The following is a 13,816-nucleotide window of genomic DNA, read 5'->3' as shown; positions in this document are numbered from 1 at the left end:
AAAATACATTTCGGATAGGGGATTGCATGTTCAATTAAATAAATTGTAAAGCAAACAAGGTCTAAAGAACATAACTATGATGACATCCACAGTTCTGACACTTGTATTCCTTAAATAATTCTAATTTCCCTAAAGAATCCATCATCACTTATCCATTGTGAGTTTCTAACATACCTCTGAAATACCCTTGAAATAGTGTCATCCGAACACATCAAATGATCTGGATTGGTGCAAGAGACTTGACACTTCAGACTTGTTATATCTGACAAATCAATATCAACTGAAACAAAAAAGGATAGTGGCTTTTAACTAACCATTCATAATCAAAAACAAAACAAAAAAATCTTCAAATAAAAAAATGGAACGATGGAGAAATGATTAAATCTTAACACTAGTAAAGCAGTGTTAACGAAGGAAATGTTTTAAAATATTAAGCGATAAGAGGCTTCCAATACTCTAAGATGGTATAAATACAAGTAAAGGTAAAAATCAAAAGGCTTTAAAATATAACATTACAAACATTGAACAATTCTGACACAGTAATTATGTTAACAATACAAAATAATTTGGATTTTTACAAACTGTGATTAAAATGTTCACTTTATAAAATATAAACTTTAAAAATTATTTCGATTTATTCATCTCTATGGGGAAATTTGTTTTTCAAGTCTACTTTAACTCTCTTAGGACTAATCCTGTAAATATACGGGACTAGTCACCATCTTTGTTTTTTAAGTGCTCATGCATGCGTGATCGTCTTCAACGTTAGTTAAACATTTTACTGTTGAATGGTGCAGGGCAGGATAATCGATTACTAGTTTCAATTTTATAGAGATTTAGAGCAAGTCAGTCAAGACGGACAAAAAATTGATATTTATCGATATTCTTAGCTTCACAATATGCCACTCAAAAGTGAATTATACTCAAGAATGATGTTTTATTAGTTACTTTTGACATTTTTGTATTGTTAGGTGTTTTCTCTTAGACTCAAAAACAGGTTTTAGAAGTATAATAATAATACCCATTTTATTCATTACAAATCATTTTCCCAGAATTTTTGCAGAAAACCAAAAAATACACATTTTCAATAAATCTCAACATTAAAACTGTAACAGATAGTGGTGCAGTTTATGTTGTATATAATAGTAAATTTCAAATTAATTATCATATTTCAGTAAGATACAACAAAAACTTTATGATTAACTTGGTTTTTTAAAAACCTAAAAAAAAAAAAACAGTCTTCAACGGTTGTAGAGGTAAGAAAACCTAGTCTCAAGAGAGTTAAGGGAAGACAGAACTACTGTGAGTATCAGCAGAAGTCAGGCACTGAAACAGCTTTGATGTAAAAGTATTGAATCAAGTCCCTCCAGTCTCAATATGTTACCACAACTATTGCCAGTATGTTCAAATTATTTTGACTAATGACACCAGTGGATAATGGACTACATAAAAAATACATTATTCATAGTGCCGCGCTGAAGACCGGTCTGGACCGCGGTCCGACGGTCTTTTAGCTGTGAACCGAAGACCGGTCCCAGAGGGGAAGATCGGCGGCGGTCCTCACTTCTTATCACCTTTCAACTAGTGCTGGGCGGTCCTTGCAAAGACCACGGTCCTACGGTCTCGCGCCATAGCCTACTACTTCCCCAGCGATTCGTTGCTTCGGTTGCCTATCTTCCACCAATCACCACCCATCCCACTTAATTAATCGCACCCACCCCCCTTTGCCATACACTAAACGACACAGACGACCATACAGGCAGACGGCCACCAACCTCCACTCCGCAAACCGCCCTTTCGTGTGTGAGATGGGGGGAACAGGAGGCGCACGCCTTGGACGATTCCATTATACGGGGTAAATTTCAAAATTTACTACACCATAATGATCGCAATGACAATGATCTATGGTGAAGGCATGACCCCTCTTCTCTAATGGGTTATTGTTTGAAATGTATGTGACTACAAAAGATGTGTGTGTTTGTGTGTGTGTGTGTGTGTGTGTGTGTGTGTCGAACCTAGCAAGTAGCAAATCCGATTTTTTGTTTTCTTTTGTCCATCTCTTGTCACCACTCCTTTCTATCGCAGTGTTGTCATTTAAAATAATACAATAATATTAAAATTTCGTTTGGTGTTTTTACTAATCAAATAATATGAGTTTCATTAGTTTCTTCCTTCCAAAAAACCCAGTTATAACGTCTGAATTTAAAAAAAGTCCAATAGAATATTTGGGGACCCTGATAGCTCAGTTGATAGAGCACTCTCTTTATACGCAAAGGGCCAGAGATCGATCCCGGGTGCAGTCGATTTTTTTCTGAATCCCTGTCTACTCAGCAATGAATGGGTAGCCGAGTTTGTTAGATCTGGCGAAAAGTCACCATCGACCCCTCTTATCACCTCATCCACCCCCTCTTATTATAACTTCATGTCTCTCTCTTACTCTTCAATGCTCGCTGCCCTCTAATGTGTGTGTGTGGGGGGGGGAGGGGGGGTAGGAGTTGCGTGTGTGTATCAACGCCACGAACAACTCGATCAACGCCTTGGGCGATGCCATTATGCCATTATCTCCGTTAATGGGGATAAATTTCAAATTTTATTAAATTATCGAAGTAACAATGAAGTACGGTGAGCAAATAAAGAAGGCATCACCCCTCTTCTCTAATTAGGTTACAATTTGAAATGAGTGTGACTACTCCGTGTGTTTTACTCCTGTAGGCCACGGTTTTCATCGTGTAGCGGTCTTTAACGGTTCAAGAATGAACGATCCCACGCTCTCAAAGGTCAAACCGGTTCGAATTTCCAACAGTCTCTCAGGAATGTTCAATGTCGAAAAGGACCGGTCCTTGCGGTCTTCATTTCCCAAGGACCGTAGGACCGTGGTCCTTAAGCTTGCCAAGGACCGCTCAGCACTAATTATTCATGGAACTGGTTTAATGTTATCCTTTAATATGATGAGACAAAATGGAGCGACACATTTTAGAATGAGGTAAACATATCATCAAATGTATTCAAGCATCTTTCTCCTCCTGATAATTTGACCTACCTGTAATCAGTGAATCGTAAGCTGGATGTTCAAATGCAATGGTCAGCTGCTGTAAAGACACAGCATTCACCTCAAACACAATACTGTCTGCGGTTTCTGGATTGAAGAAAATTAATGGAATAATGGTTCAATCTGTTGTTATCAAACAGATAATTACCCACAGTGTTTTATGCTACAATTATTTTTTAAAAGTTTGGATTTCTTTCTCCAAATAATCATTCTGCTTTACCGCACACTCCGCTAAATCTACACATTTATTCAAAGGATTAGGCAAAATGGAATGCATAGAAAACTAAATTTATGCTAAGGACATCTAATGATCAAAAGGGTATTAATCCTGCAATTTCAGCTCTCAAACTGGCATGCCAGAACGTTCCAGCAAACCTTCATCCATGAGGAGATGCAGTGAACCAAGTACAGCTTTTGATCTTCTTTAATATTCCTACAGCTCTTGCTGGTTATATCAGAATCGTAAAAAGGAACAGGGAGCTCAAGATATTATATATTAGGACTTAGGTCCCAATAAAAAAAATTATACAAGGGGGAAACGTCAAAAGAAGAAACTAAAGAATACCCCAAAGCATTTTATCAATGGGTCGTTTTAAAAAATCGCATCCAAACACAGCCACTGGAGGGAAGCTCAACTGTTATAGTATGTAAACCAATAACAATCATAAGCTAAAAGGAAAGAAATAAAAACCATCCACTAAATTTATTTATTCATATATCAGTGATGATACTCACAAAAAGTCAAAAAGGAGGAAAAGTCTCGGAAAAACGGAAAACTCACCTAGAACATTCTTGCACCACAGGAAAGTAGGCAGGATGACTTCTTTTGAGTGCTTGAAGAGTACTAGTGTGTTTTGGGCCTCTTTCTAGGTGGGGGCCCAACCTGTTTGGATTGCTTCTTTATATGAAGCTTATAGGATCGTTCAATTTTAAAACGCCCGGAGTCCAGTAAAAGGAGGAAATTTTTTATATATATATATATTTTTTTTTTTTTAAGAGGTATTATTAAAGATTTATTATATTAAAAAAAAGTAAAAGGAGGAAATGAAGGAAATATCCGCGGATCGAGGATCTGAGGAGGAAAACCGAGGAAAGGAAAGAAAACCGCGGATTTCCGCGGAAAAGTATCATCACTGTTATATATAGCATATTTCCAAGGATTCAATATGCTAAACACACTTCATTTAATAGTTAATTTATTTTTTTTTTTTTTAAGAAAGAAAGAAAGAGAAAAAAAAAAGATAAAAAGAATATTAAAACAAACACCAAAAAATTAAAAAACATACATTTGACTGTTCTCTCAAGGATAATGGAAAAATCACCCTTTTCCAAGACAAAAATAAAAAGTTAGATGGAAGGAGAGGAAGAGATATGGAGGAAAAAGTAAATCTCAAACAGAAAAATGTCATTTATTATTTTTTTAAACGGGAATAACTCACCCATCTTGGAATCGGGCCTGATACAGCTACTGACAATGATATTGAATAGAAGTTGTTGTCGTAGATGATTGAGGATTTTTGGCACATGGGTGGGATGAGTAAAAGGAATACGAGAGACCATCACCCCTTGCTGGTCCTGTGATCCTCCATTCAATCCATTTAGGATGTAGACATGATGCTGGTCAGGTAAAGACTGTTGAAGGATTCAAATTAAATATCTAATGCAGAAAATGATATTAATATAATACATTAGTAGCTCTATTTCTTATTGCATATAATAGTCCACCGGCTTATTAAATGCATCAAGTTGTTTAGCGTCTTTAAGTGTCAAAAGTTATACACATACTCAGATATTATCATCACAGATGGGATAGTCAAAAAATAATGTACAGTTGGCTTAAATAGTCACCAAATTTTCTAATGGCTGCCATCTTTAATTTTGTTCACTGTATTTGCCTGAAACGAAATTTTTCAAACCATTTTTGCTCTAGTTCAAAATGGTTCAGGGAAAGATGTAGCGTAAATTAATATGAAATATATATAAAAAGTAAAGTTTAAAAAGAAAAAAATTAATTAATTTAACTCTTCCATTTGTCCAAAGTGACTGAGTGTTTTACAGCATTGCACTGTGATCCAGACGGTCCTGAGTTTGAGCCCTATCCTACTTCAGGCATTTTCATTTATTTCCTTGAGCAAGATTACTAACCACCAATTTGCTCACTTAGACAACATGGGTGATTCCTGTTGACGACAAATATCCTTTTTGATGGATTATCTATATTCCTTCATGGAATGCCTGGGCGACGGGATCTTATGGCGCCGCTGCGAAAGGTGTAATTTTTTTTTTTAATTTTTCCTCTTAACTCTTAATATTGCCCTAGATAGATAGATAGATAGATAGATAGATAGATAGGAGTAGAGAGGAGAGAGAGAGGAGAGAGAGAGGGAGAGAGGAGAGAGAGAGGAGAGAGAGAGAGAGAGAGAGAGGAGAGAGAGAAGAGAGAGGAGAGAGAGAGAGAGAGAGAGAGAGAGAGAGAGAGAGAGAGAGAGAGAGAGAGAGAGAGAGAGAGAGAGAGAGAGAGAGAGAGAGAGAGAGAGAGAGAGAGAGAGAGAGAGAGAGAGAGAGAGAGAGAGAGAGAGAGAGAGAGAGAGAAGGAGAGAGAGAGAGAGAGAGAGAGAGAGAGAGAAGGAGAGAGAGAGAGAGAGAGAGAGAGAGAGAGAGAGAGAGAGAGAGAGAGAGAGAGAGAGGAGAGAGAGAGAGAGAGAGAGAGAGAGAGAGAGAGAGAGAGAGAGAGAGAGAGAGAGAGAGAAGGAGAGAGAGAGAGAGAGAGAGAGAGAGAGAGAGAGAGAGAGAGAGAGAGAGAGAGAGAGAGGAGAGAGAGAGAAGGGAGAGAGAGAGAGGAGAGAGAGAGGAGAGAGAGAGAGAGAAGAGAGGAGAGAGAGAGAGAGAGAGAGAGAGAGAGGGGGTTGGGGAATAAGCTAAATTTTTGCTCAAATCGTGGGTATTGTATAGAATCTGCAACAAATATATACAAATTATTTGTACTTACAACATGAAGCCTTTTGCTATTATTTGGACTGTGTGAAAGTGACTCAAGGATAAGAGACTGCAGACTTTTCACTTTTCCATCTTTGTGGATTTCTAAGTCTGAAACAAGAGTTGGAAATATATGTCAAGTAAATACAAAGATGTCTGACATTGTGGACTATTAATGTATTGAGGGAGGAAAGGAGTAAAACATAAATTATAAAAAAAAAAAAAAAAAATAAATTAATAACATTAATTCTTTATAAAGTGTTTGTGGACATCTTTTGCACTGATGAAATAATATTTTAGATTTTAGAATATTTTCATTGACAGACATTTTTTGTAATACCAATAGGCATGTGGTGCGTTCCAATATTTTATGCTAACAAAGCAAAAATCCTTAATGGAATACAAATTAAAGTTAGATGTGTGTTGTAGTGTTCGTGTCATTTGTTGATTATTGCGCATTCTATTAAATCTCTAATCAAGATCTCAATCAAGGCATTTCTTGTAATAATAATAATAATAATAATAATAATAATAATAATAATAATAATAATAATAATAATAATAATAATAATAATAATAATAATAATAATAATAATAATAATAATAATAATATAATAAGGAAGAAGAAGAAGAAGAAGAAGAAGAAGAAGAAGAAGAAGAAGAAGAAGAAGAAGAAGAAGAAGAAGAAGAAGAAGAAGAAGAAGAAGAAGAAGAAGAAGAAGGAGAAAAGAATCTGGATCCATAGAAGATTCATCCGAACAGAGAGACTTTGTGCAGCCTTACAAAACCTAACTTAAACTCCAAAACTTGTATTTAAAGAAACAAACAACTTACTTGTTAGGGCAGTGATCTTTTGAATGAGATGCGTAGAAACAGGGATGCTTTGGGGCAGGACAAGAACAAAGCTGGCAGGCAGCATGGTGCTGTTCATGGAACTCCAGCTAGAGAAGGAAGGTAAGCTGGTTGGAAAGACAAATATATTTATTATATCATAAGCAACAACATACCACCACGGAGAAAGAAAAAAAAAACAAAAAAAAACATCCCATTGTTTGTAAGCCCCCGAACATAATTTTTTTTTCTCAATGAAGGCCATTGTCAAAGCTTAAACCACTCTTGGTTACAGCAGGGTATATTTGGCAATAAATAAAATATTCCAGAGTTATCAGTGTCTTAATGACATACCTTTTTCCATCAGAAGTCTTGCTGACAGTCATGAGTGGCATGGTCTGTAATTTATTGGATGGGGAAGACTCCCCTACTGCTTCAATACAAACTGTGACGCTTTGACCTAAAAAGTTATCTGTGATGGCTGGAAAGAAAAGAAAAGAGAAAAAATCAGATGCAAAAGATTATTTTCTTCACAAAATTAAAACCAATATACGCCATATACTTATAAGAGATATATGAAGTCCTAAGGGAATTATGTCAAGAGGTACACATTAAAAAAAAAGAAAATGAAAATGGGTCTGGCAGACATTAAGAAGGGAGGAAAACTGTGCAAAGAAAGTCCTTAGTGGGTGTAACCCACAGTTATGTGAAACAGGTTACCACAAACAACCTGACGACAAACAATAAATAATGAGTAAACTATCGTAAAGATGTCCTGAACAGAGACTGACTCAAATAGAAATCAGTGGTAGATGCCTTTTACAGGGGCTCCTTGCCAAAATAGCCCCAAAGAGGAATCCGAATACATAAAAAGTGGAATTTGAGACCAAATATTGGAATCAACTTACTGGTTATTGACTATGACATGCTTTGTTGCAGATAATGTAATAGACAACCAAAAGTACTCAAATGATACAATATAAAATCTGCAAAACTGTGCAGATTGTTTAAAGATTGGAAAGGTGTCAAATAATAATAGCAGACACAGGCCCTGGAAGTCTCAGAGCAAAGCATTGAATGGATGGATTTACTTTAACCTTGTCAGGACCCCCCCCCCCCCCTCCCCCGCACCTCATAAAACATACATACATACAAATACACACGGCCAACATTAAATAGGGAAAGTAGCCGACTGTATTCAATAATACTACCAAGGGAGACAACATATAATATTACCTAGGTCATTGACCTCACATATTGGAGCCAACATAATAATAATACTTCAGTCATTGACCCCCCCCCCCCCTCCTCTTCAATGAAATATACTATTATCTGACACCAACTGCATACACCATGATAGTACTAATCAGACACACGAAATGTGGTTTGATTGACCATAGAGGGTGATGACATCGAAGTAAGCCACAGCTCACACTTTAATTTTTTTACTAGACATTAAAAAAAAAAGAAATTTCCTGGATTTGAAAAGCAGAATTTTTGTCTTGAATCCAGAATTTAGACCAATTAAGCGAAATGATTCCGCAAAAAGCAGGAGGGTAGGAGCCTCTGCTTTTATGCTCTAGATGGAACAACAAGGATTAAGTCGGTAAGGTAAAGAACTCTTAATTTCATTATGATTCTTTTAAAAAATAGAACTTTTTAGAATATGAAAGCATTCCAAAGTTGTTGAAGAATAGTGTGGATTGTTTTTGTTTTTAAGGATTTTACAAAGTTTGCAACACATTCAGGTCATATCATCGCCAGTAAAAAGGAAGAAAATGGGATAGTTAAAAGATTCTAGAATTAAAATCAAAGCACCCAAGAAAATGTTATACAAAAGGGAAATGGCTCAAATAGGAAACAGAAGTAGATTCCAAGCGCACACCATCAATGTACTTAGTTTGAGATCACCTAAAAAGTCTCACCCATACACATGATCCCACTAAAAGGAATACAGTCAAATGTTTACAAATCATATTTAAAAATGAAAAGATATAACAGTACGTAACAGAGAGATGATTTACAAGGAAAAAAATATCGTCTCCAAAAACTATAACTCTACATTCAACTAGTTCTCTCCCAGCCAAGGTCAGGACAAAACTAAGTAATCTCATTCCAAGACAAAGACAGAAAGCAATGGGACAACAGATAAAGGGGGATAGAAAACACAGCAAGTACCTCTCTGCCCACTGTGGGAGGTCGGAATCCCACCCAGAACGGTGTGGGGAGGGAGGCGTATTAACTAATAAAGGATATTATGTATACATAATGGCCAACTTTACAGAGATCAAAAATAGAACATCCTGATCCACACAACCAGTTTGGTCCTTAAAAAATGTTATAAATCATTCTCATGTTTATTGTGAAATAGTAATCCAAAAGATGAGATACGTTCCCTTCATTTTCTGAGTTAAGTGTAAGCGATATCATGAATTTCTCATTGACAACAAAATTAATTCATAATGCTTTTACAATCAAATAAATTCATAATGAAAACAACAAAAATTATAAATGTTATTTTAACCAATCAAGCTATAGTTTATGCTGAAATGAAGGTTGTATGCAAATAACTAAAATAAATTTTGAAACTAGTTAACACAGTATAAATATTAAGATGATATATAAATAGGGGCTCTGCATAGATTTTTTTCCCCCAGGAAAATTCAGGTAGAACAACGAAGTGGTGGGTGTGGAATAAAAATAATGCTGTAGTAATGAGAGTGTGTAGTTGCATTTTGTTTTTGACAAGTTCTGGGTTTTTTTAACCTTACCTTTTAACCTTTGTGCGACTATGTGGTCTAGTGATATGACACTCACTTTCAAATAGGAAGGTCCTGGGTTCAAGCCTCGCTCGGCGCATAGTTGAGTCCTTGGAAAACGCTCTTTACTCACATTCTCTCACCACACTCAGGTGCAAAACGAGTACCTGACCATTAACAGCGTTGTCTCTGTCCGAAAAAAAATGTAATATTGCCTAACAGCCGTCATGTCCCATCATATATGTTAAGTGTTGCTGTTGAGCATGTTTAGTGGATATTGCACTATATAAACGCTCACTTTTTAATTTATTTTTTTCCTCCCCATAATATTTTACTCTTTTCCTAGACTGTCAAATCGTAACGGTTACAATTTTACCATGACAGTTGATCGCTATACATTGACATACCTTCAACAGTTAGAGGGTGAGCAGTTAAAGATTTTTTGTCCAGCAAATCATATGGTGACACAAAATAAATCAACTTCATTGGTTTTCCTGGAGAATAGAAAAATTGATCATGATGAAGTCAAGTTTTATTGTTTAACTGAGAGTGAACTTTTTAGGAAAGCAAAGCATGAAAAAAGAAAGACATAGATGTATGGGACCCATCACCTGGTATTAAGAGGTGTCAGTGCTGATGGTGCCAAAAACTGAAAAGGGAGGAAAATTTCGAATGATTGCCTTTAAGCCCCATTATTTTTACAGCATCCCCCCCCCCCCCCCCCCCCCCCACACACACACATTTTTAGAGCAATTGAGATGATAAACTATCATTGATACTCTAGCTAACTTCTAAGAGTGGGAAACTGCACCTATCTGTCCAATCAAATCTCTCACTGCCAGTACATTTGATTGAGGGAAATATAACTTTTTAAAAAAGAGGAAATTCCTCCTCTGACTCAAAAATCGCGGATTTCCGCTGATCCGAGGAAAACCATCAGCATTGATGTGTCATTTATATGCTGAGCTATTGGGTTTATGGTCAAATATATAAAAATTAGGTTGTTTTTTTTTTAAAGCAAGAAAACAAACAAATCCTAAAGCTTCCAGTTTTAACTACAACAAAAAAGGTTTAAAAAATTAAATTTCTTGATGGACAAGCAACTTGTACTTACCTGCCATTCTTGGCAACATGACGCCCAAAGGACACTTGTGAATATAGTTTGCTACTCCGCTGATTGAACTAGAATCAAAACAAAAAGAGAAAGAAAGAAAAAGATACAGGAACCAAGTATAATTTTTAAATAGACAAAATAAAATATAACACTGTTGTATAATGACAAAATACATTTTCAAAAATTGTTAACCAAAAACTTCTATGTTTAGATCAGAATTATATACTTTTTAAAAATCTGTCTATGTACTATGGGCTGGCTTGTATGTCGAATATTGTATTGATTTTAATACTTGGGTCTCACATCATCAAAAATTTAATCTACATAGCAGCCAACTTTTCAAGGAGCTAAAACAGAACATCCCATCACTTCAACTCAACACAGCACAATATGATAATCATAATGGTAATTAATTTATCTTCTAGACGCCTATATAATAATCACATAAACTGCAGATTACCATTTCAACTGTACATTAGCACAGCTTAATGCCTGTCAATAAATATAGTCCAGGAGTTTGCTTGGGTTAACTGCTACTTTTGTAGTAGCTTTTCCACTCTTCAGAAAATATGATGTAAATTTAGGCTTACAGCAAGGGGTGCAGACTGATTTTATGATAAGAAGACTAGCCAACATATCTGTGCTGAGGAATCCTCTGAAATTGGTTTTGTTCTTCCTCACGTTCAAATCATTCACAAGTTGAGTGAGGGATGGTCAGAAGTAGTGCCGCGCTGAAGACCGGTCTGGACCGTGGTCCGACGGTCTTTTAGCTGTGAACCGAAGACCGGTCCCAGAGGGGAAGACCGGCGGCGGTCCTCACTTCTTATCACCTTTCAACTAGTGCGGGGCGGTCCTTGCAAGGACCACGGTCCTACGGTCTCGCGCCATAGCCTACTACTTCCCCAGCGATTCGTTGCTTCGGTTGCCTATTTTCCACCAATCACCACCCATCCCACTTAATTAATCGCACCCACCCCCCTTTGCCATACACTAAACGACACAGACGACCATACAGGCAGACGACCACCAACCTCCACTCCGCAAACCGCCCTTTCGTGTGTGAGATGGGGGGAACAGGAGGCGCACGCCTTGGACGATTCCATTATACGGGGTAAATTTCAAAATTTACTACACCATAATGATCGCAATGACAATGATCTATGGTGAAGGCATGACCCCTCTTCTCTAATGGGTTATTGTTTGAAATGTATGTGACTACAAAAGATGTGTGTGTGTGTGTGTGTGTCGAACCTAGCAAGTAGCAAATCCGATTTTTTGTTTTCTTTTGTCCATCTCTTGTCACCACTCCTTTCTATCGCAGTGTTGTCATTTAAAATAATACAATAATATTAAAATTTCGTTTGGTGTTTTTACTAATCAAATAATATGAGTTTCATTAGTTTCTTCCTTCCAAAAAACCCAGTTATAACGTCTGAATTTTAAAAAAGCCCAATAGAATATTTGGGGACCCCGATAGCTCAGTTGATAGAGCACTCTCTTTATACGCAAAGGGCCAGAGATCGATCCCGGGTGCAGTCGATTTTTTTCTGAATCCCTGTCTACTCAGCAATGAATGGGTAGCTGAGTTTGTTAGATCTGGCGAAAAGTCACCATCGACCCCTTTTATCACCTCATCCACCCCCTCTTATTATAACTTCACGTCTCTCTCTTACTCTTCAATGCTCGCTGCCCTCTAATGTGTGTGTGGGGGGGGGTAGGAGTTGCGTGTGTGTATCAACGCCACGAACAACTCGATCAACGCCTTGGGCGATGCCATTATCTCCGTTAATGGGGATAAATTTCAAATTTTATTAAATTATCGAAGTAACAATGAAGTACGGTGAGCAAATAAAGAAGGCATCACCCCTCTTCTCTAATTAGGTTACAATTTGAAATGAGTGTGACTACTCCGTGTGTTTTACTCCTGTAGACCACGGTTTTCATCGTGTAGCGGTCTTTAACGGTTCAAGAATGAACGATCCCATGGTCTCAAAGGTCAAACCGGTTCGAATTTCCAACAGTCTCTCAGGAATGTTCAATGTCGAAAAGGACCGGTCCTAGGACCGGTCCTTGCGGTCTTCATTTCCCAAGGACCGTAGGACCGTGGTCCTTAAGCTTGCCAAGGACCGCCCCGCACTAGTCAGAAGTCCTAACATGAAGTGAGCAAGTCTTTGAACCTTCAACACCCCAAGAGAATCAATAAATTTGCTTACTGCAATCCACCGCTGAATTGAGGAAAGCTGAAGGAATTCCTGATACAAAGCTTTCAGTGCTAAATATTTTGAATTCATACTCCAGTTTGTCCAGAATTGTCTCCATCCTTTACAAGGACCCAACATTAAACTTTCTGAAACACAACTGTTCTTGCATTACCCCCCCCCCCCCCCCCCCCCCCCCTCAGCATGTTTCAAGATCTCATTTTCTAGAGGGAAGTTAGCAATTATATATAGCCTTCAGAAAATAGTCTCAGTCACACTTATAAAATAGCAGTAATTAATTTCCATCAATTCAAAAAATTTAATTAGCAGGTCAAATCGTAACAGTTACAATTTTATAGTGGCAGTTGGCCATTATGATTTTAGAATTCTTTTTAATGTATAAACAATAGTAGTGATACACACCTCTGAAACTGTGCCAATTGATTCAGGTCTTTCTCTAATGACTGGAGAGCAATAAATGCTTTTGATTTCAGTTTTCTGTGAAATAAATAAAAATGGAGAAAAATATATAGGAAAACATATATGAATAAATAATCTTTGAGACCGATAAAGCTGAGTTGGTACTTTACCTTGTAACAAAGCTAAGTAGTCTTAAACATAATATAGTAATCAACAACTGGGATAAGAAAGCTTGAAAACAGGCTCTTCAATGTGTTGATAAGTAAGTCACTCTACACACATCTTACCCACTCCACTCATGTCATTACCAGACAAGCACCAAGGATGAAAATTGGTTGAGTGTTTAATATATTTTCTATATATAGTGGATGAGGGATAACTCGATACTTGAGAAAAAAAATTCAGTTATATGAAAAGTTAGCACCTTGATTTTTTAATAAAGGGAACTGGGAATGGGACCAAAAAAAAA

General features: G+C 36.9%; 1 protein-coding gene across 1 annotated transcript in view; it reads right to left on the bottom strand.

Annotated features, from left to right (window-relative positions):
* Positions 1-13,816, bottom strand: part of LOC144964734 (uncharacterized) — a 33,222-nt gene that overhangs the window by 7,820 nt on the left and 11,586 nt on the right. Inside the window, exons 7-15 of the mRNA XM_078899292.1 lie at positions 13,351-13,425; positions 10,730-10,797; positions 10,023-10,109; positions 7,211-7,337; positions 6,860-6,984; positions 6,039-6,136; positions 4,489-4,681; positions 3,041-3,136; positions 175-280 (exon numbers count right to left, since the gene is read on the bottom strand). Coding sequence (XP_078755418.1) covers positions 175-280; positions 3,041-3,136; positions 4,489-4,681; positions 6,039-6,136; positions 6,860-6,984; positions 7,211-7,337; positions 10,023-10,109; positions 10,730-10,797; positions 13,351-13,425 — 975 coding nt within the window. The remainder of the gene's footprint in view (positions 1-174; positions 281-3,040; positions 3,137-4,488; positions 4,682-6,038; positions 6,137-6,859; positions 6,985-7,210; positions 7,338-10,022; positions 10,110-10,729; positions 10,798-13,350; positions 13,426-13,816) is intronic.

This window comes from Berghia stephanieae, chromosome 2 (genome assembly GCF_034508935.2).
Source record: "Berghia stephanieae isolate SIO BIC M18660-M18661 chromosome 2, UCSD_Bste_1.3, whole genome shotgun sequence".
NCBI lineage: Eukaryota > Metazoa > Mollusca > Gastropoda > Nudibranchia > Aeolidiidae > Berghia > Berghia stephanieae.
This window is presented reverse-complemented; position numbering and strand designations above follow the sequence as displayed.